Source organism: Scyliorhinus canicula, chromosome 12, assembly GCF_902713615.1.
Source record: "Scyliorhinus canicula chromosome 12, sScyCan1.1, whole genome shotgun sequence".
Classification (NCBI taxonomy): Eukaryota; Metazoa; Chordata; class Chondrichthyes; order Carcharhiniformes; family Scyliorhinidae; genus Scyliorhinus; species Scyliorhinus canicula.
Genome location: NC_052157.1, coordinates 49,699,626 through 49,724,118, shown reverse-complemented (window position 1 = coordinate 49,724,118; position 24,493 = coordinate 49,699,626). Strand labels below are relative to the sequence as shown.

At 45.6% G+C, this 24,493-nt stretch overlaps 1 protein-coding gene across 1 annotated transcript in view; it reads left to right on the top strand.

Moving 5' to 3' along the window:
• The window catches only part of adamts17 (ADAM metallopeptidase with thrombospondin type 1 motif, 17), a 584,360-nt gene extending 575,049 nt beyond the window's left edge, over positions 1–9,311 (top strand). The window contains 2 exon segments of the mRNA XM_038813320.1: positions 6,051–6,228; positions 8,088–9,311. Of these exon segments, the coding sequence (XP_038669248.1) occupies positions 6,051–6,228; positions 8,088–8,272 (363 nt within the window). The 3' untranslated portion in view covers positions 8,273–9,311.
• Positions 9,312–24,493: the final 15,182 nt, after the last annotated feature.

The following is a 24,493-nucleotide window of genomic DNA, read 5'->3' as shown; positions in this document are numbered from 1 at the left end:
TTGATGCTTAGGTTGATAGCAATTCTGGTTTTATTCTTGTGGTAATTGTTTTGTAAGCAGTTCAATATAACTGAGTGGTTTTCCCAGCCATTTCAAAGAGTATTTAATAATCAGTGACTTGCTGTGGGTCTGGAGTCACATGTCGGCCAGACCAGGTAAAGACGGCAGATTTCCTTCCCGCAAGAGCATTAATGAAGCAGTTGAATTTTGAGGGCAATCTGACGTGTCATGGCCACCATTATTGTTGCTGCCTTTTAATTTATTCCCAATATATTTAACAAGTTTAATTAAAATACCATGGATTTGAATTTACATCTCTGGATTATTGGTCGAGGCCTGTAGATTATTTGTCCAATAACATTATCACGTGCTACCATAACTTTATTCGACCATTATTGCATCACTATTGTGGGACTTGCTTTTTCACACATCGGATGCTGTGTTCCCTACATTTGGACGGTAGCTACACTTCAAACATACTTCACTGCCTGTGAAGTGCTTCGGACAACCTACAAATTAAATTCTAAATAAATATATTTGCCGCGCTTCAATTTTTGCAACAAAGACAAATCCAGCCCAGATCAGAGGGGCCAAATAGCCTGTTCATGAGCAGTAACTTTCTACAATTATATGATCTCTGCTCTGGTAATATTTAAGCTATATATAGTTATTGACCACATTAATGTTATGCCACAGATGTACCTCCTTAATCTCAGACCACACACAGAGTGTAAAACAGCTCCATTCACCCTTCAGGAAACACAGCAACTTGATAAAATCCTATACAAATTTCTATTAGTTAAGTAGGAGGGACAATTTTCTGGTTTGCAGTGATCTGGTTTGAGTGGAATAGTCTGATAAATAAGCTGGTTCATTTCAGTCGATTATTTTGAAGTGAAAATGGCTCTTTCGTTCCCTGATCTCAGCAGGTTGTCTGAAGGGCATCATCTTGTCTGGGAGCAGTGGGATATCAGTCAATACTGGAGCAGCTGCTACTCAATGAGACAGCAGCGATGTTACAGATTTGCCGTTTCTTTCTTTGGTTGCAGCCAAGAGCTTTATTTATATAGCAAAGAGCTATTTACATACTCCAAGTATCAGCCGCAGCTGAAATAGCACTCGCATCATTGAGACTAAGTCCACTCTACTCATGGAGCTGCACCCTCCCCTCAGCAGCAGGATCCATGGTTTGTGCCATTTTATAACTTTGTCATCCCAATCCCATCACGCCCTCCAACTCCCACAGTATTTTCATCATTTGTGAGATGTGTAGCAGGCAAGGTATGTGCCTGCTGCCTCCCTTAGCAGGTGTGAAGGCAGCGAGGAATACATGCAGGTAGCAAAGCAATCTGTTTAAAAGCCACGCCTCAAACCACTGGTACATCGGCGTATTTCAATTCAGGGTTGTTAGATCCTCTAGCTCTCAAATCTCACTCCCCTTCAGGTCCACTCCCATTGCCTGTATAAGTCCACCTCCCCATGTATCCTCTATATCCATTCTCCCAGTATCCAACTAATGAAGCATTGTCAAGTCTGAAAAGTCTTTGAAATACACTCAAAATTGACACAAAAAGCAAAGAGGCCTTCAATATCTCCTTCAAAAATAATAGTTAATCTTTAAATCTCATAAAAGTGTCAATTAACAACAGTCATTCATTGTATCGGTGAATAAAGCTTTAATCTTCTTAACACCACGTAATCTTGTCCAAATAACCAATCTGGCATTGAAAAAACATATCAAAGAAACTATTTATTGCAAGATAATAAAGAGGTCAGTCAAACACAGCTAGCATTCCCCTTCACGCCGTGTAATTAGACCAACTGCTGAGCTGAATCATTGGTCATTCTTCGAATCCCGCCAAGCATTCATAATGAGGCCACCTGGAAATCAGATGCCTGGCCAACTGTTGAAACTGTTTCTATGGATACATGTTTACAAGGGAACATGGGAAATATGAAAGGGCTTGAATGGGACATTGGCAAAAACTTTTGAACTTATCTGTCAAAAGATTCCTGACTCTTCAGCAGGCTTCCCCTCAAAGTTCACGAACTAACTTAACCTGATGGGGCTCCAACAGCCTTCAGGAATCCATCTACGAAAATGCCAAAGGTGGGAAATTTGTTTTTCCAGATTTAAATGTCATCCTGACATCACTTTAAGTGAGTATCCAGGTGCAACCAACCATGACTTTCCCAAAGCAAACAAAATGGCGGGCGACAGGTGACGTTGGGGAAATTGAAAACTGCCGGCCCACACGTTTCCAGCCGAGCAGAGTCAGCTTTGCTCGGGGTTAGGCTCCTGTGCACAAAATCGAGACTGATGCTCCAATCCTATACTTCTCGGGTGGCATCTTTCAAATGAGACGTTAATCTGAGGCTTTGCTGCCCTTTCAGAATGATGTGAAAAAAAAATCCCATGGTCATTATTTTGAAGAAGAACATGTGGCTTCTTCCCAGTGCCCTGATCAATAACTATCCCACAACCGTGAATACTAACACTGGTCATTTTCACATTGTTGTCTGTGGGAACTTGCAGTGCGCAAATTGCCGGCCACATTCCGACACCTCAACAGTGACTACACTTCGAAAGTACTTAATTGGCTGTAACGTGCTTTGGGAGATCCTGGTAAAAGCGGCTGGATAAACCCAAGATGGTGGAAGCAGGTCCAATAGTGACGTTTAAGGGGCGTCTTGACAAATTCATGAGTAGGTTGGGAATAGAGCGATACGGACCCCGGATGTGTAGGAGGTTTCAGGTTAGATGGGCAGCATGGTAGGCATAGGCTTGGAGGGCCGTAGGACCTGTTCCTGCGCTATTCTTTTTTTTGTTGTTTGTTTTTTTTTAAATTAAGTCATTAGGACATTTCAAAGCCCTTCAAGTTGATTGGATGGCATTTAAATTGCAGTCACTATTATTTAAGCAAATACAGTTTGTGAACAGCAAGATGTCATGGTTCAAGTTCCAGTCTGAATGAATTCTTGGGTTGTCTGGCATCAGCCATTCACAGAAGTGGTCTTTGTGCTTTAAGTTCACAGATGTTGACCGTCAGTGCTCGAAATCCAGCATAGCATGGGGAGGAAATCGGAGCACCCGGAGGAAACCATGGCCCCTGGAGCTGTGAAGCAGCAGTGCGATCACCACTCTGCCATCATGCAGCCATCTCTTTTTACCTGGATAAATGGGAGGCACGGTGACAATGGTTAGCACTGCTGCCTATTAGTGCCAAGAACCCAGGTTTGATTCTGACCTCAGGTGGCCATCTGTGTGGAGTTTGCACATTCTCCCCGTGTCTGTGTGGGTTTCCTCTGGGTGTACCGATTTCCTCCCACAGTCCAAAGATGTGCAGATTAGGTGGATTGGCCATGATAAATTGCCCCAAAGTATCCAAAAGTTGGATGTCTTTCGAAGGGTCAGTGCAGACTCGATGAGCTGAATGTCCTCCTCCTGCACTATATGGATTCTATGATTCATGTTTTTGGCATATGCATCTCTTCAATCTGTAGGTTGCCCAAGTTACGAAAAAGTTTGATTTAATCGTAAACCCTATTTCTTTACAGTAAGGTGTAACATGGAGAGAAATAAATACGGAGCGAGTCTTTTCATTCAGTTGGCATATTTTAAATTTGCACAATGGTATAAAGTAGCGAACACGCAATCCCCCACTTCAAAGGTTCATCCTATTTTGTTGAAACAGAGCAATCACTCTATGTGGTGTCTTACAGCCCAGAGCAGAGCCACTCTCCCTGCACCCTCCCCATTGTCTTTCGGAATCTTTTTCAACCACCTCTCTTTTCCAAAAGCTCGTCTGATTCCTGGTGTTTGTGCTGTGTTCTTAAAAGCCTCTTTTCCTGCGTCAGAAAGCCTATTCCTCTCTCCCAGAATGGGAAAGGTCAAAGAGTTTGACAGCAAAAATGGCTTATTGATCAGCCTCTGAAGGAAGCAACTTCCGATCAGCATGTTATTTGCCCTCTTTTCAACAGAGAGCTGCTTATGCTTTAATTTGTGAAAAGCCAACATTGCTCTCAAAAACTTGACATCAATCATAGCTCTTCGCCCCCACTCCTTCTCAGGGAAATGATAAAAACAATCTTGAAAGGTGCAGCCACCAGGAGTAAATGAGGTGAATGGATAGTGAGCCAGAATGCCTCTTTAGTTCAGTCTACAGGCTGTGGTTTAAGGTGACCTTCAGGATTTCAACCCTCGTCAGCCTGCTTTTGCCTCTCAAAGAAAACTAGTTTTGATTGCTGTGCCGATATCCCTGTATAGGTTCAGTTGGAAGAGGGACATGTTGGTAGACGGTAATTGGTTGGAGCGCAATATTTGGGCCTGTTGGAATCAGACAGGGTCGATTAGAGATCGTAGCCGGAGGTTGCTGGATCTAATCAAAACACCCTCACTTTCTCTCTCAGATTGTTGCATGTAAACTTGAGACAAAAGCTTTATGAGCTCATGGTTTTTGAGTGCTGTAGTCACAGATGTGTTAATGTAGTGTTTGTCCCAAATACGTTATATGCAACAAATAAACTCGTGCAGCTTGTAAATGCCTTTAATCCTCTGAGGAACTTTGTGGTGTAATTTCCAAGTATCCAACAGTGAGCACTTCATATTTCTCATAAGGGATCACTTTTTATTGCCTCAGAAAGAGAGAATGCTGGAAGTACTCAGCGGGTCTGGCAGCATCTGTAGGAGAAGAAACAAAATTAACAGGCAGTAGAGAGGGCAGCTCACCAGTGGCCAACGACAGGATCTTCTGGTCCCTACGTTGCCAAAGGGGTTTACCACTGAACACGCCCCTCAAGGCTGCAAAGCCTGCAGCGGGGGTGCAGAGTCGGCAGGAGCGTAAGACCCCGCCAACATGAAAAGCCAGAAAATCCCATCCACCATTTCAAGTCCGTTTTGACTCCTCATCATAACTAAAAGAGAGGGGAAATGTGTTGGATATTATACTGTAGCTGGGAGAGATTGCAACAAAGATGGAGCAACCTTAGGAACATGAGATGAATGGCCTGGTGTGAGAGGGTTTTTGCATTGAGGCAACAAATGTATGGGATATAAAGAAAAGAGGATTAAGATGGAGGAGGAAGATCACAGTCCATCGTCGCTGAACTCAAAATTGAATCCTGAGGGCTGTAATGTGTCACATTTTATTGTCTGTCTGTTTAGTTTACTCAACATGTAGTTTAAATAATCCAGTGCTCTTGCTATTATCAAGGTGACATGGACTGGATGAATGAGCTGAATTAATCTGAAATGACAGAAGAAAGGAATCAACCTGGGTTACTGATCATCTGTCCACTGTCATTAACTCATCTCACACACACTGTTCGTCTCATTAGGACAGGTTTTACTACTTCACCAACTTGACAGCACAGTTATCAGGATACGTCGGTGACCTCTGTGCCATAATTCCCATTCAGCATCCCCACTGCAATAGTCCCAGCACCAGGATCTGTAACATTTTCACAGTAACTTCCCAAGTCGGTTCCCTAATTTAATCCATCAGTTTCTATCATACAGAAAGACAGAGCAGTAAAGATACATTGCATTCTGTATGAGCTCTTTTAAAATGATCTTTTGTTCAATTACATTACCTGGGCCAGAATTCACCGGCGGTTTGCTGGTGGCAGGATTCTCTGATCCTGCCGGCAGCGCACCCCCGCCCGTGAGTTTCCCGGTAGCGCGGAGTGGCTTCAGTGGGCATTCAGGAGCAGAGAATCCCACTGCCTACGAATGGTGGGCCGCTGAGAAACACACGACTGGGATTCTGTCGAATACCACATGTTTTCAAATTATGTTTCACTCATTAATTTTGTAATTCTTATGTGTGTTTGTTTATATATATATATATATAGATTATATAGGCAAGTGACTTCTGATGAAAAGTTATTGACCTGAAACTTTAACAGTTTCTCTCTTTACAGAAGCTACCTGACCTGCTGAGTATTTCCAGCATTCTCTGTTTTTATTTCAGATTTCCTACAACTGAATGATGTTCAGCATGAATAACTAATTGATATTTCCCCTCTGTCTGTGGTGGTGTGTTTTTCAGTGTTCTTCCACATGTGGCAAAGGCCTGCAATCGCGAGTGGTTCAGTGCATGCACAGAGTCACCGGCCGCCATGGCAACGAATGTCCATCATTACTTAAACCAGCAGCTTACAAACAATGTCATCAGAAGCCCTGCAACCAAAGTATCAACATCAACACAATCACCTCCCCCCGGCTTGGTGAGTTTCACTACACCTGTTGTGCCACAATGAGGGATTGGAGATGATGCGGTTAAGTTATGAGCCAGAATCCTGACAGATCATTAGGGGAATGGTAGATTAACACTGATACAAAACACAAATGTAACCTGATCTTCATTCTGGAACTAGATAGCAAGATATAGACTGCATTCAGGAGTCATTAGGAATTAGGAACAGAAATAGACAGTTCAGCCCTTTGAGCCTGCTCCACCATTCAATCAGATCATGGCTAATCTCTTCTTGGTCTCAAATCCACCTCCCTGCCTGTTCCCCATATCCTTTTATCAAAAATCTAACTATTTCCTTCTTGAAACCATTTACTGATTCAGACTTTGCCACACTGTGGAGCAGCGAGTTTCACAGATTCACCGCCCTCTGCGAGAAGTAGTGCCTCCTCATCTCAGTTTTAAATCTACCGTCACTCAACCTATTTCTGTGACCTCTCGTTCTAGATTGTCCCACAAGGGGAACATTTGGTCTACATTTACTTTCTCAATTCCTTTTAGTATTTTATATAACTCGATCAGATCCCCTCTCATTCCTCTAAATTCCAGTGAGTATAAGTCCAAACTGTTTAATCTCTCCTCATACGTCAACCCTTTCATCCCGGAAACAATCTGGTGAACCTCCTCTGAACTGTCTCCAATGCCACCACATCCTTCCTCAAATAAAGAGACCAAAACTGGACACAATACTCCAGATGTGGTCTCACCAACACCCTATACAATTGCAACAACATTTCTCTACTTTTATACTTCATTCCTTTTGTAATAAACGCTAAAATTCCATTTGCATTTTAATTACATTCTTTACCTGCGTACAGACTTTCTACAATTCATGAGCAAAGACACCCAGATTCCGCTACCCAGATGCACTTTGAACCTGCTTTCCATTAGATAATAATTTGCTTTTCCATTTTCTTCAGCCAAAATGGATAACCTCACACTTATCCACATTAAACTCCATCTGTCAAATTCTGGCCCATTCTCCAAACCTATCTATATCCGTCTGTAAACCCTTTATCTTCTCTTCACTGCCCCTGCTTTCCCACCTATTTTAGTATCATCTGCATATTTTGCTGTGTTACACTCTGTCCTTGCTTGCAGATCATTTATATAGATTGTAAACAGTTGAGGTACGAGGACTGACCCCTGCGGCTCCCCACAGAGAGCTATGTCTATATTTTAATGCAAACTGTTATCAGGATGGGTCTGGGTATGAATAAATGCAGACTGCGATTAGGTCTGGCTAGGTCTGTGTATATATAAATACAGATTGTGAATGGGATGGGCTTGTGTGCATATTTTAATGCAGGTTGTAATCGGGAAGGGTCTCGGTATGAATAAATGCAGACTGTGATTAGGTCTGTGTACATATAAATATAGACTGTGAACGGGATGGGTTTGTGTAAATTATAACACAGATTGTAATCAGGATGGATCTGGGTATAAATAAATGCAGACTGTGGTTAGGTCTGGCTGGGTCCGTGTCTATATAAATACAGACTGTGAACGGGATGGGTTTGTGTTTATTGTAACACAGATTGTAATCAGGAAGGGTCTGTGTATGAATAAATGCAGACTGTGATCAGAGTTTACCAGGTCTGTTATATTTAGATCAGACCACCAAATGGCTGTGGGATAATTGGAACTTTCAAGACAGATCAACAGATTTTGTTATTCATTAAGGGTCTCGAGGGATATCAAGCAAAGGTGGGTAAATGGAGTTGAGGTGCAGATAAGCTAGTGCTCAGTGTTGGACAGTTTGATGAAGTTAGAGACTGGAAGCCATTGTTGTCGATTCAGAGCACCTGGTAACAGCCTGTCTTGATCTGTCAGCTGCCTTGACGTACAAGTGCCCGGGAGATCGGTGGACGGTGTACTGCAGGGTGATCCGAGAGAAGAACCTGTGTCAGGATATGCGATGGTACCAGCGCTGCTGCCAGACCTGCAGAGACTTCTACGCAAACAAACTTCACCCCGGCAGCTAATCACAGGTTTTACTGCAGCGCGAGATAAGCTAAGAGGAGCTTTACTTTGTCTGATCCTGAGCAGCACTGGGAGTTATACAATTTCTAAAACTGGAAGAGAACAGTGCTGGGACATGCTGTGGGCTCCACAACACTGTTACCCACACTCTTGCACAAGATCTCTGCAGTTTTGGATCATATCGTGTAAACTGCTGCTACAGCGTCAGAAGCCAAAGCAGTGACCTTCTCAAGAACCGCTGCCTGTGAACACTCTGTGATTCTGCATTTACCCATTACTGCAACTTGAGCAGCCTGACTTTAATCAGTGGGGAAGAAGAGGTTAAACAGCAGCCTCTTTTTCCGCCCCCCTAAAAACAAAGGTGCTTTGAATCCCTGACTGCATGTTTTAGAGGAGTTAATATTATGGGCTTGAATTGAAGAAAATGAAGGACAATGTAGGAGCTGGAGAGGCATCACTTCAATGGACAGCTCAGGTGGAGATGTGTTTAGAATACCAATCCACTCCTGCCACCCTGGACCATATGACTAACATAACGAGCCTCTTCATCCAGAGTATTGATCAAACCACTTGCTTCAGGAAATTATTTTTTAACTTGATAACTTCATTTATAGCAACATGAATATTTACGGTTTTTAGCAAAGGCAAACTTGAATGATCCTGTTTAACCTTTTCACGACTGTTCTACCCCATTCTTCCTATTTGGTAGCATTAATCCTGTTAGTCACTGAATGGGACCACAACAGCCCAGTTGAGAAAAAGCAGATGCAGTACATCTGACAGTACCACTTTGGCAGTGATCGGAGCAATGTTCCTGTTAGCAGAAGCAGTGAACAAGCTCTCTTCTGTTTACCCACCTTTTTGGACAATTCACTTGTGAACTAGGTTGAGTATACAGAGATTGGGTACACTTTCAAACAAGGGTACAATCTTTGAGTGCTAACAGCCAGATGCTGGATTTTCCTCTTTTATGATTACATCACTGATGTGAGCTGGCCCTACCCCTGCATGGACATCAAGGTAACCTTAGTTCCCTCACACATATACACCAACTGGAGCACTCTGGGGGGGGGGGGGGGGGGGGGGGGAGGGGGGGTAACAACATGGCATTACCGACAAACTTAACAATTAGGTAACATTCCCATTAATTGGGGCCCAGATTGAGAGAAATGGCTCCCTGAGCATGGAATGATAGTTATGCCAATGGTATCATTTCTTCATTGAGAAGAAATGCAGATTTTGACCCAGTTGGCTATTCCTACACTCCCAGGTGAACGTTTATGCTCTTAAACCTCATATGAGCATAAGTAAAACAATCGCAATGTATTTACTTCTTGCGCTTGTCACTCTCTGCATATGGGTGTGTGGACTCATTGAGGCCACAGGTGGACATCAGCTAATTCAGAGCCTCACTTTATGGAGATCCATGTCATCGAAACAATGCCAAAGCTAGCCTCGGTTCAATTTTCCAATATAAGCTTCATCCCCCTGTTTTGTTTGGGCAACAGGAGAGCCTATCCTCCTGTTGTTTGATTAGGGGGTCATACAATTGGCTTTGCAGCAGTTTTTAAAAGACTGTAATCCGCGTTAAAATGTTCCTTACGCCACACCTTTCAAACTCACACCTTTCAAACTCACAACCACCGCCATCTAGAAGGACAAGGGCAGCAGATACCTGGGAACACCACCACCTGGAAGTTCCTCTCCTAGCCGCCCACCACCCCGACTATATATAGCGCCGTTCCTTCACTGTCGCTGGGTCAAAATCCTGGGGTTTCCTCCCTATTTGCACTGTGGGCGTATCTAAACCTTAGGGGCTCCAGTGGTTCAAGAAGGCAGCTCACCACCTTCTCTAAGGCAATCACGGATGGGCAATAAACACTGGCCTAGCCAGTGATGCCCACATATTGTAAATGACATTTTAAAAAGGAGTAAATTTTGGTGGAATGGAAAAGCTGTTATTCACAAAGTCAGAGGAATGTGTCGCATTCTTTCCAGTCAACGCAGTTCACCAGCTTTCACGTACTTGTTTGTAAATGAGGAGCAAGATGAAGGAGAGTGCTTCACACTGCTGCACACATTTTGAGCAAGGCCCATCAAGTTGGAAATACGCCAATCTGCTGGAAGTATCAGTTTGTGTGTTCCCCCTTGAGGCAAGGGACGTGTGTCTATGGCCTCGGGATGCAAAGGGACATCCTCTGTTTGGATGCCTGACAGAGCGGCATTGATTCTGAATGGCGACCGTAGGGAAGTTACATCGAATTCACAGCATAGAAACTGCTCTGTGCCAATGTTTATGCTCCATTGGAACTTCCTCTCATCCAACAGCATATCATAGAATCCCTGCAGGTTAGTGCAGAAGGAGGCCATTCGGCCCATCGAGTCTGCACCGACCCTCTGAAAGAGCACCCTACCTGGGTCCAATCCCCCACTCCGTCCTCGTATCCCCACCTAGAGGCAATTTAGCATGGCCAAATGACCTAACTTTCAAATTGTTGGACTGGGAGGAAACCGGAGCACCCAGAGGAAACCACACAGGCACGGAGAGATAATGCAAATTCTACATGGACAGTCACCCGAGATTTGAAGTGAAGCCGGGTCCCTGGCACTGTGAGGCAGCAGTGCTAATCATTGTGTCAGCATGCCGCCGCCCAATATCCTTCTACTCCTTTCTCCCTCACATGTTTACCTCGCTTCCCCTTAAACGTATCCATGCTATTTACCTCAATTACTCTTTGAGTTATTCACCTCAACTATTTGTAGTAGCAAGCTCCACAATCTAAAATAAATTTTCCTGAATTTCTTATGGAATTTATTAGTAATCTCTATTATTAATTCCCCTAGCTCTGGACTTCCCAATTCTATTTGCTATGACTAAATATTCTCTCCATGGGAGGGTATGGGAAGTGGTTGAGTTGCCCATTTCCCCCATTCTTACCACTGACAATTCCGACCCTCTGGTATTTGTTAGCTGCCATTGCAGCAAGAAGCAAGGTTTTGAACCTGCCTCACTGATAATTCGTAATATCTACAGGCAGAGTTAGTCTGACACATCCCAGTAAGTGCACTGGAGCCTGTAGGTGTGGGTGTGAGGGTACCTGTGGGTGGGCACAGCCTGCCAATGTTGTCGCCTGGCCAAGCTGCTGTCAATTCTCTTGCATCTCCTCTTTTTTACTCCAAGTGAATTCCTATTCCCTTTGTGTAATTGTGAACACTCCAAAATTAGTGGAAATGACAAGACTTTGGCACAAACCCTTTGAGCAACAAAGTGTCACGAGGGCACATGGAAAAAGAAACCGACAAAAAGAAATATTGAAAACAGCAATGTGTTTGTTCACAACCTTAACTAAAAGCACTTGACACAGCTGTGCCCTCCCAACCAAAAGATGTCTCGTTTTAATTCCAAAACCAACTCTGGGAAATTGCATGAATGTCTCAATGACATTATCAGAACTTCAATTGAATATTGCAACTCTCGAACTACTGGACTGAGAACTGGATCAGAAAATTAAGTGGGCCACTACAAATTCAGATACAATAGAATTGGTCTGTTAAACCCGCCTTGTGCCTGTTCACCGGCACTCCTTAGTGTGAGCCTGTGTGTGAAACAGGTTCTAAAACTCAGTGAATGATGAGGCAAGATTTAATGCCTAAAGCAGGGATTCAGGAAATTTGGTATCATCTTGGAAGCCACACAAGGTCACATTACCAGATACACGCACACTCATCACAAACACACTCATTCCATAGCCCCATACTCATTCCTTTTCCACAACTGTTACAACCATGTGAAGAGGGGAAAAAAATTGACTTCCCTCATTTACCGCTCCAGGTCTGGTAGTGACGGGGTTTAGTTGTGTATTTAATAAGGATGTACTTTCCTTATACTGTAAAAGATCCACGGTGCACACTTTCAGATTATTAGGAATAAGTCAGACAGGCTTTCTGAGTTTAAATCAAAGAATAGCCACATTAATACTGTAGCTACCAGGGCAGGTCAAAGGCAAGGAATCCTACGGCGAGTAACTCACTTCCTGATCCCCCCCCGCAAAGCCTGTCCACCATCTACAAAGCACAAGTCAGGAATACTCTCCACTTGCCTGGATGAGTACAGCTCCAACAACACTCGAGAAGCTTGACATCACCCAGAACAAAGCAGCCCGCTTGATTGCTCCTCCTTTCACAAACATTCAAACCCTCCACCACTGACGAATAGTGGCAAACATGTGTATCATCTACAAGGTGCACTGCAGTGACTCACCAAGGCTCCTTAGACAGTACCTTCCAAATCCATGACCACAACCACCTAGAAGAACAAGAGCAACAGATACCTGGGAACACCCCCCCCCCCCCTAACCTGGAGGTTCCCCTCCAAGTCACTCACCACCCCGACTTGGAAATATATTGCCGTTCCTTCACTGTCGCTGGGGCAAAATCCTGGAACTCCCTCCCTAACCGCATAGTGGGTGTACCTACACCTGAAAGATTGCAGCAGTTCAAGAAGGCACCTCATCATCACCTTCTGAAGGGCAACTAAGGATGGGCAATAAATGTTGCCGAACCAGCGACGCCCACATCCCGTAAATGAATAGAAAATAAATAAATAATGAGATAAGTGTATTGACCCTACTTCCCGAATGAAAAAAAAGTAAATCCTAACCCTCGTTTATACATCACACACATTCCCTGGGTTCCATACACACATTAATAAAGCTTGTGGAATGGAATGGATTTCCACGTTTTATCTCCAAAACATCTCAATTTGTAATCGATTTTCTATTCTCTGGATGGTTACTCTGCAATATTCGTGCACAGTACCTCCAAGAGACAGAAAGAGAGGGGGTTCTTTGCAGCCTTTCAGTATATCCTTCCGATCTCTGCTCTCTCACTTGGTGAACAGTTCAAGGCCTTGCTGGCTGAATATTCCAGAGGAATTTGAATACCACGTCTGCAAGAGTTATTGCATTGGAGAGCATGTATCTTTTTGGTGTCTCATCTCAGAAATCTTTAAAAAGTAATAGTGTAATAGTCAACAAGAGATGGCGTCTTTCATGTTCCCCTGAGTGTTTGAGTCTTCCTTTTCATCCCACTTGCGTGGAATGCAAGTTGTGTATTATGGCCGGCTAGACGTCCTCTCATTGTCTTAATAAGATTACAGTTTATTGGTGTAAAGAAAATCCAGCCAGAAAAGGAGATTTCTAAATTGTAACCTTTTTTTGAGTAAACACACCCTCATAACACCACTTACACACTTACTTACCTGTCCTCCCACATACATCATACATGAGGTTAGTTGTGGTTTTAATTCTTCTCTTTAAAAATGTATTTTAATTAGTATAAATTAAGAATAAGCAGGTAATTTTTTTGATTGCCCACTGCCCACTGAGCTTCGTACATCAGGGGCACCTATCAGAAAGATGTGCCAGGACCAGACAATCATAAAGCTGTGCTGGTAGACACAATAAGACAGAGCAGGTGCCTCAAGGGCCCTTCTGCTCATCGACCTGCTGGAGTTTCACATGTAGCACAGCTCTATGAAAATAGCGTCTGGATCTTGAACAGTGGCCCAACTTAACCACTAAACATACACTTAGTCTCTAGCAAGTGACAGTAGTGAAAAGGTTATACTGTTTCTGTGGGTGGCAGACCTTGTAATCTGCGAGGTATATTTTTTGGTGTTTATTTTATTGGTGCTATTTTGTCTGCAGTCTTTACTTGTTTTATTTCAGTTTTACACAGTAAGCAGCGTACTATTCCAAATGTACTGTTAAGTGCAAGTTGCGCAAGTGACTGCCACTATTATTCTACAAGGTGCTATCCTATTGAAACAATATTTTTTGTCAGAAGGTGCTTGTTATTACCATAATGTGATACTGAGATATATTCATCATGACAAGCTTTTTATTTACAAAATGGAACGTCATTGGCAGTTTTGCCAACACACATATTGTATTGATGGTCTGCAGTATATTTATGTTTTTCTTGAGTCAGATAAAGAATGCAGAAAGTGCTTGAGAATTTGCAATAAAGCTAATGAACCCAGGCAGCCAGTCCTCCCATTAGCGGAAGAATATTTTGCAGAATGATTTGTATTAAATTTATTTTCATCAATCAAGTGTCCCGTCATGCTTTAATTGGGTGTCTGAGTTTGAATTTCTGTTCTGCCATTATGTGGATAATATTGTGGGAGAATCATTGGGTGAAAAATGACTAGATCCATCTAGTTTCAACTTCTACCTTCCTGATAGTCACCTGATTATATGACCATGGAGTTTTTGATGAATCATGGCAATCAATCTATAAATTAGTCTGCAGCAAAGTCAGAAATGAGAAGAGCAAATCCTAGTGGTGACGAACTTCAGAGCTCATTGATCAAGAAATCATCTGGTCTTTTCCAACATGTTGCACTCGCCTTATATCAAGTCACAAATTATTCAAACACTGTGTTTCGAAATGTTAGTTGACTATGATGGATTGGGGAACATTACTTAAAGAGATGACGGTGGATAGGCAATGGCAAACATTCAAAGAGCGCACGGGTGAACTGCAGCAATTGTCCATTCCAGTCTGGCGCAAAAGTAAAACAGGAAAAGTGGCCAAACCATAGCTTACAAGAGAAATTGGAGACACTATTAGATCAAAGAAGAGGCATACAAATTGTCCAGAAAAAACAGCAGACGGGAAGATTGAGTGCAGTTTAAATTTCAGCAAAGGAGGACAAAGCCATTCATTAAGAAGGGGAAAATAGAATACGAGAGGAAGCTTGTGGGGAACATTAAAGCTGACTGTAAACACTTCTACGTGATGAGAAAAAATTTTTTGAAGACAAATATAGGTCTCTTACAGACAGAAACAGGGAAATTTATAACGGTGAACAAAGAAATAGCTGACCAACTGAGTACATACTTTGGTTTGTCTTCACAAATGAGGGCACAAGTAAAATACCAGAAATGTTGGGGAACAGAAGGTTTAGTGAGAGGGAGGAACTGAAGGAGTAGAGAAATGGTGTTGGAGAAATTGATGGGATTGAAGGCCGACAACGCCCCAGGGCCAGAAAATCGACATCCCAGAGTACTTAATGAAGTAGCCCTGGAAATTGTGGTTGCATTGGTGGTCATCTTTCAAGATTTAAAAGACTCTAGAACAATTAGTACAGATTGGGGCGAAGCTAATGTAACCCTACTATTTATAAAGGGAGGTAGAGAGAAAATGAAATTATAGACCGTCAGCCTGACGTCCATCGTGGGGAAAATGCTAGAGTCCATTATTTCATAGCTGAACACTTGGAAAACAGTGGCAGGATTGAACAGAGTCAGTATGGATTTACAAAGGGAAAATCATGCTTGACAAGTTACTGGAATTCTTTGAGGATTGAACTGGTAGAGTTGATGAGGGGGAACCAGTGGATGTGCTTTATTTGGACTTTCAGAAGGTTTTCAACAAAGTCCCATATTAGAGATTAGTGTGTAAAATTAAAACAGATGGGTTTGGGGTTAGTGTATTGAGATGGATAGAAAACTGATTGGCAGACAGGACACAAAGAGTAGGAATAAATGGGTCTTTTTCCAAATGGCAGGCAGTGACTAGTGGATACCGCAAGGATCAGTACTAGGACCCCAGCTACTAGGACCCCAGCTATTCATAATATATATATTAATAATTTAGATGAGGGAACTAAATGTAATATATCAAATTTGCAGATGACACAAAGCTAGATATGAGGAGGATGCTTCAGTGTGAATTGGACAAGTTGATTGGAAAAATGTATGGCATATGCAGTATAATGTGGATAAATGTGAGGTTGTCCACTTTGTAATGAAAACAGGAAGGCTGGTTATTATCTGCATGGCAACAACACCTGGGTATCCTCGTACACCAGTTACAGAAGGTAAGCATGCAGGTACAGCAGACGGTGAAGAGGGAAAAATGGTATGTTGGCCTTCATAGCGAGAGGATTCAAGTGCACGAGCAGGAATGTCTTGCTGCAGTCAAACAGATCTGGTGAGACCATACCTGGAATATTGTGTGCAGTTTTGGTCTCCTTACCTGAGGAAGAATGTTCTTGCTCTGGAGGGAGTGCTCAAAACCTGGAGAGAATTGAAAAACCTAATTCCCTCCAACATATTTTGGATTTGCAATTTTCACCCCCCCCCCCCCCCCCCCCCCCCCCGGGGTTGGGACAGACATGATGGACCAAATAGCCTATTTCTGCACTGTAGTGACTCTATGGAAATGACAGGATGGAGGATCTGCTGGTGATAGAGTGATTTATTCCCAAGTGATTGTCCCAGTGGTGACCTGTCTTACTTAATCCCTCTGCTTATCCGTGTTCGCTAGATGCCGGCAGTTTGTTACTCTTCCTAATTCTCCCAAAGATCCACAGCTGAGGTTGATGCCTTTCATACCCTGTTTCCGGAGATGACTTTGGCAGGTGTCCCCTGGGGGCGAGGGGGGTGCTGGAACTTGAGGGTGCCGGCATACCTTTGAGTGCACTAGTGTTGCAGTGCTGCCCTCCTTCGTGTGCGGGGCTGGAGGCAGGCCATTCACAACGAGGGAGTTGCTAGTTAGGCTGGACACCCCCTTGGATGGAGGACCCCAGGCTGCATTCCTGCTGATCCGCTTCCCTTTGGGTGCTCCTCCATGGGATAGAAGGTCAACTGGAGTGAATTCCAGAAGCCCCGCCATCCTCTGGCACAGATGCTCATGGATTCCCGTTAGTGCCTGCAGTGCTGTCAGTTGAAGCACGGCACCATGAAACTGAAACTCATGCCCTCAGCCATGGAAGTCTTGACTGAATCATGGAGTGGTCATCTCCTGCCATGGAGTTCACCTCCTGCACCAAGGTCTCCTTTCTGGATGCCACCCTCCATGTTGGCCTCATTGCGTTGGAGTGAAGGCACCATCTCCTCGGACAGAAGGCAATGAGACTCCTCCAGCCGGCTTCGCAGTCCGAGGGGAGATGCTGTCATCCCTTCCTGATGCTTGCGACTCTGCCTTTTCAGTTGTCTGGCATCCTTCTGAGTGCTGGATCCCTGGGACGTCCTTGCCTCCACCAGCTGTGGATCTTCAATTGTGAGGTGCTCATGGGTGAGTGACCCAGAAGCCTGCCTACTACTACTTGGTGGAGGGTATGGGTGATAGATGATCTCAAAGAAGCCTCCCTCAGATCTGTTCTGGTCTGTGGTTTGCAGGGTAAGGGAGATGGCATGAGTTCACCATAGGGAATAAATGATGGAGATGTTTACTCACATGAGGCTTGAGGAATGATTGTTACTCCTGAGGGTTCTCACTTTTGCTTGCTGCTCCCACATCGCTTTCAGCACAGGCATGGCCATGCTCCTCCCTGGCCAGCTCAAGGGTTCTTTCCTCCTGTGGGGTGAGTGTGTGGAACTTCCACATCACTCTGGGTGGCTGTACCTTCTCACGCCGGTTGTACCCTATTTTGTCCTGCAGGCATACGGATGGGAGAAGAGTGTAAGAAGGAGCCCCACCAGTTCAGATGGTTGAGTGTCATGTGTGGGACTTGAGCAGGAGTAGGAATGTGAGAAACTGAGTTGAGATTGGGGGGCACTAAAGTGGTTGGCTGGTTGGGGAATTGGGGGGAGGGGAAGAGGGCCTCATGACAGGCGGTAAGGAAAAGTCGCCATAGTCCCAGGTGACCACTAGCTGCTTTCCCCTTTGAGGGGGAGAGCTGACTGGTGGCTGGTGGTGATTTAACCTGAGTATCACTGCACATCAGGCGAGGGGCAAGGTCATGAAGGCGGGGCCTTCATGAATAACCTCAGCAGGTACGGGAATTGAACCCGCGTTGCTGACCCATCACAAACCAGCTGTCCAGCCAAGTGAGCTAAACCAGCCGCGTGACAGGTGGACAACCCATGCGGTGACTGGGTGAGCGATCACCTTATAGGTGCAAGGGGTAGGTGAGGGGGTGCAGTGGGTGACTGCAGGTGGCAGACTTACCCTGGCCACGCGAAGAAGGTCATTCATTTTTTGACAGCACCGCAGCACTCTTCTGCAGGTAACTGACACTGACCAAAGCTGCAATGACCTCCCAGGCGGGGGTAGTCACCTTGTTGGGGGTCCGTCTCCTGGAGTGTGGGTACAGGACATCCTGCTTCTGCTGGACTCCATCCAGAAGTCTGGTCAGGGCTCCCTCCAGGAATGTTGGGTCAGGCTTACTGGCTGCCATTTTCTCAGTTGGATCAGGATCAAGTGCCGGGGAGGCATTTATATGGAGCTCCCCAGTGATTAAATTTCCTTGGGGCGAGCGAATCAGCGGGAATCCGCCGAGAATGCAGTGGGATTCACATGCAGGAAAACAGTTTGGCTTGAGTGGCTCAAAATTCGGTGCGAAATTCGGCCTGCGTTGTCAGCGAGATTCACACCGTTTTTCTCACCAGAACTGACACTTTGCCATTTTTCGGTAAGATTCCGCCCAATATTGAGTCAGTTAGGATTATATTCACTGGAGTTTAGAAGAATGAGGGTGGATCTCATAGAAACCTATGAAATTCTAACAGGACTAGACAGGGTAGACACAGGAAGGATATTCCCAATGGTAGGTGTGTCCAGAACCAAGGGTCACAGTCCGAGGATACATTTAGGACAGAGATGAGGAGACATTTCTTCACCCAAACAGTGGTGAACCTGTGGAATTCTCTAAAAAGCAGTTAAGGCCAAAACATTGTACGTTTTCAAGAAGGAGTAGAACTGGGCGAAAGCGATCAAAGGATATGACGGGAAAAGTTGGAACAGGTTACTGAGTTGGATGATCATTAATGAATGGTGGAGCAGGCTCGAAAGGCCAACTTCTGCTCATATTTTCTACATTTACCATAGAATCATAGAATTTCTACAGTGCAGAAGGAGGCCATTCGGCCCATTGAGTCTGCACCAACCCTCATAAAGAGAACCCTACCCAGGCCCACTCCCGCATCCTATCCCCGTGACCCAATGAACCTACACATCTTTGAACACTGAGGGGCAATTTAACATGGCCAATCCACCTAACCTGTACATCTTTGGACTGTGGGAGGGAACAGGAGCACCAGAAAAAGTGCAAACTCCACACAGATAGTCACCCAAGGCTGGAATTGAACCCACATCCCTGGCGCTGTGAAGCAGCAGTGTTAACCATTGTGCCACCATGTCGCTCCTTTCTATGAAAGAAATATACAATTTGCATTGGAATAAATCAGCATTATCTGTTCCTACCATTGCCATAGGAAAAGTGTTCCATAGATTGATCACTCTCACTGAAATATTGGGCTGAATATAAAGGCCAGAGTAATGGTCCTGACTCCTGACCAGAAAGCTGATGGAGCCAGTGGCCAGGATGCCCAACGAGGTTGAATGACAATCAGGCATTTCCTGTCCATGGGGATCCTTGGGCCTTTGGAGGCGAACATCCCGCCGTGAAGAGCTGCCGGCCAATCAAAGACCGGGTAGCTCTTTGGTCCCGGCAGCACCAACTTCCCGCCTGATTAAACAGCACCCCACACCCAACCTCATAAACACCCCACACCCAACCTCATAAACTCCCCACTCCCTACCTCATAAACTCCTCACGCCCAACCTCATAAACACCACACACCCAACCTCATAAACTCCCCACTCCCTACCTCATAAACTCCCCACTCCCTACCTCATAAACTCCCCACACCCAACCTCATAAACACCCCACACCCAACCTCATAAACTCCCCACTCCCTACCTCATAAACTCCCCACTCCCTACCTCATAAACACCCCACACCCAACCTCATAAACTCCCCACACCCAACCTCATAAACACCCCACACCCAACCTCATAAACTCCCCACACCCAACCTCATAAACACCCCACACGCAACCTCATAAACTCCTCACACCCAACCTCATAAACTCCCCACTCCCTACCTCATAAACACCCCACACCCAACCTCATAAACACCCCACACCCAACCTCATAAACTCCCCACTCCCTACCTCATAAACTCCCCACTCCCTACCTCATAAACACCCCACACCCAACCTCATAAACTCCCCACACCCAACCTCATAAACACCCCACACGCAACCTCATAAACTCCTCACACCCAACCTCATAAACTCCCCACACCCAACCTCATAAACACCCCACACCCAACCTCATAAACTCCTCACACCCAACCTCATAAACTCCCCACTCCCTACCTCATAAACTCCCCACTCCCTACCTCATAAACACCCCACACCCAACCTCATAAACTCCCCACACCCAACCTCATAAGCACCCCACACCCAACCTCCTAACCACCCCACACCCAACCTCATAAACACCCCACACCCAACCTCATAAACTCCCACTCCCTACCTCATAAACTCCCCACACCCAACCTCATAAACACCCCACACCCAACCTCATAAACTCCTCACACCCAAACTCATAAACTCCCCACTCCCTACCTCATAAACTCCCCACACCCAACCTCATAAACACCCCACACCCAACCTCATAAACTCCTCACACCCAACCTCATAAACTCCCCACTCTCTACCTCATAAACTCCCCACTCCCTACCTCATAAACACCCCACACCCAACCGCATAAACTCCCCACACCCAACCTCATAAACTCCCCACACCCAACCTCATAAGCACCCCACACCCAACCTCCTAACCACCCCACACCCAACCTCATAAACTCCTCACACCCAACCTCATAAGCTCCCCACACCCAACCTCATAAACTCCCCACACCCAACCTTATAACCACCCCACACCCAACCTCATAAACTCCCCACACCCAACCTCATAAACTCCCCACACCCAACCTCCTAACCACCCCACACCCAACCTCATAAACTCCCCACACCCAACCTCATAAACTCCCCACACCCAACCTCATAAACTCCCTACACCCAACCTCCTAACCACCCCACACCCAACCTTATAAACCACCCACTCTCTACCTCATAAACTCCCCACACCCTACCTCCTAACCACCCCACACCCAACCTTATAACCCCCCCACTCCCTACCTCATAAACTCCCCACTCCTAACCTCATAAACTCCCTACTCCCAACCTCCTAACCACCCCACACTCTACTTTATAAACTCCCCCCACCAACCTCATAAACCCCCCACTCCCTACCTCATAAACTCCCAACATCCTACCTCATAAACTCCCAACACCCTACCTCATAAACTCCGCACTCCTAACCCGCCACCCCAATTTCCTAACCACCCCTCACTCTACCTCATATACCCCCCACTCCCTACCACATAAACCCCCACTCACTACCTCATAAACCCCCCACTCTTTACCTCATAAACTCCTCACACCCTACCTCATGAATCCCTCACACCCTACCTCATAAACACCCCACTCCTGAACCCCCCCACCCCAATCTCCTAACCACCCCACACCCTACCTCATAACCCCCCACTCCTAAACCTCCCCACCCCAATCTCCTAACCACCCCACACCCTACCTCAGAAACTCCTAACCCCCCCCACCCCATCTCATAAACCCCCCACTCCTAACCCCCCCACCCCAATCTCCTAATGCCCTGACCTCCTAACCCACCCATCCCCAACCTCCGAACCCCCCCAACCCAATCACCTAATGCCACGACCTCCTAACGCTCCCATCCTCCTAACCTGCCCACACCCAACCTCCTAACCCGCCTACCCCCAACCTCCTAACATTCCCAATCCTCAACCCTTTGAACTCCACAACCTTGTAACCCATCAGCTCCCAATTTCCTAACCCACACAACCGTCTAACCCCCCCACCCCAACCTCCTTTCCCCCACCTCGTACCTCCTAACCCACCCCAATCTCATCAGCCCCAACCTGCTAACCTGCCCCCAACCTCCTAGGCTTCCCTGGGATGGGTTGCATTGTTTCTGCCAATTAGATTTGAATTTGCCTTCTCCAAGTGCAGTCCATATCCCCTGGTTTTCCTATTCTGGACAAGATGAAACAACTTGTCATCTTCCATATTATCCAGTCCGTTTTCCATCTGTTCAAATTCCTCTTTGGCCTTGCGCTCCTCAAACCACCCCACCTCTATCCTATGGGTGCCACAGTGGTTAGCACTGCTGCCTCATAGCGCCAGGGACCGGGGTTCAATTCCGGCCTTGGGTGACTGTGTGGAGTTTGCACCTTCTCCCTGTGTCTGCTTGGGTTTCCTCAGGATGCTCCAGTTACTTCCCAATGCCTAATGAAGTGCAGGTTAGATGGATTGGCCATGATAAAATTGGCCCTTAGTGTCTAGGGATATGAAGGTTAGGTGGGGTTACGGAGATAGAGCAGGAGAGTGGATCTAGGTAGGGAGATCTATCAGAGGGTTAGTGCAGACCCAATGGGCCAAATTGTTTCCTCCTGCACTGCAGGGATTCTATGGATTCCATCCCACATGTCTGTCATTTTCTTCAGTCATCCGACCTTCTGAGAACTCTGCATTCCTCCAATTCTGGACCCTTATGTATCCTTAACTTTTTTCCCTCCGTGCCTTCAGCTGCTTCAGCCGTAGGCTCTGGAATTCCCGCCTCAAACCATTCCACTTTCTCTGTTTCTTTAAGGTCACACTTTCAAATCTACCTCTTCGACCAAGCATAGATTGCTTAGTGTTGCGCGTTCCGGTCAAATATCTTAGGTCAGTTCTGCTACATTAAAGCTGCTATAGAAATGCAAGTTGTTGCTGTTGATCACCAATGGAGGGGCCAACATCACTTCCTTCCTGGAGAGTGGAAAGAAAATGCCTGATGCGAAACAGACAAAAGCAGGAGAACCATGGCAGAGAGTGAGTGAGGACGGAGGGAGCTGGTCCATGGACAAGTCAGAGTCAGCACAAGCTGAACATGGAAATTCAGAAGTGATGATCATGCCACAGAGTGACGGATTGCTGATAAACAGGTTAGATTTTCACCAAGTCAGGATGACTAAAGAGCCCTTTAAAAAGGGCAGGCGGGACCAGATTCTGGTATTCACAACACCATTTCAGGAGTTTCCAATTTCTGGGGGTGCTTTTTAAGATTACAGGCTGGTTCAGGTCAAAAGCCAAACCCCTGCACTCTTGACCCCCCAGTTCTTTTGCGGGGATAGTCCGCCACTTTTTTCATGGAGTTGGACCAGGATTTTAAAGAGGCTTGGTTCACAGTCCCTCTGAGATGATGTCTTGAACCCTGGTCTGTAAAATGGGACTTTTAAAAAGGAAGTTCAAAAGGTTGCAAGTCTTGCCTCGGTATGTCCCCCCCCCCCCCTCCCACAACCCCCTCCCAGCCAAGCTGTGGCACTTCCTTGCCCATTGACCCTCTATACTCAGTATAAAACCAATGAGCCCTATAGTGATGGGAGGACGTTTTTATGTTTTAAATCACTCATTCATATATTTCTGCTATGTTAAACCCGTTCACTACAATCATGCAGACTTTTGAAATTTTCCGTAGCCAGAACTGCAAGCACTTGAAACCTCTTAACCTTGTGTAAATGGACATTGTGCAATTGGCAGCAGAGATCAGAGAGCCAGAGATGTCAATCAAGCAATGTTTTACATTGGCTTGGTTGTTTCAATGGACTAATCAATTTCTGGGCTTTCAGTCGAACCTCATTTTGTATTCTTCCTTGAAAGCCCAGACAACCGTTAAAGTATAAAAACATCTGGTCATGGAAGTGCCACAGCTTTGCATGCAGGTGGGTGGAGGGGAATTATTTGGCATGGGGGCATGAGGGCTTATTTAGGGGAATACCTTGGTGGAGGGGCATGAGTAGCTATTGGGTGGGTGGAGGGGATGAGACGGCATGGATGAGACGTGACGGCTGGAGGAATTTCTGTTTTTATTGTAACTGGGACAAAGCCCCTCAGCACCGAAGCGAGCCTTTTAAACAGTCCACCTTACACCCGTCAGCCCTGTGGCTGCCTCCGAACGTTTTACAGAGTCAGTGGGTGCAGCTACTTCTGCTTTCACCATCAACCCCCCCACCGCCACAATGAAAACTCCCCTCCTTGTGGGAACGTCCTCCCGAGTCGGGCAGGCCGAGCCGGGAAATTTCTGGATTCCGACTCCTGGCCCTTGAGGATGAAAATCCAGGCCTCTGTTTGTTTAATTTAGTTGGGGGTTTGTAGAAACTAGGAGGTCTTTGTAGGAGGTTTGGAGGAACCAGGAGGTCACCACGGTAGCACACGTGGCTAGCTATGTGGCTTCACAGCGCCAGGGTCCCAGGTTCGATTCCCCGCTGGGTCACTGTCTATGCAGAGTCTGCACGTTCTCCCCGTGTCGGAGTAG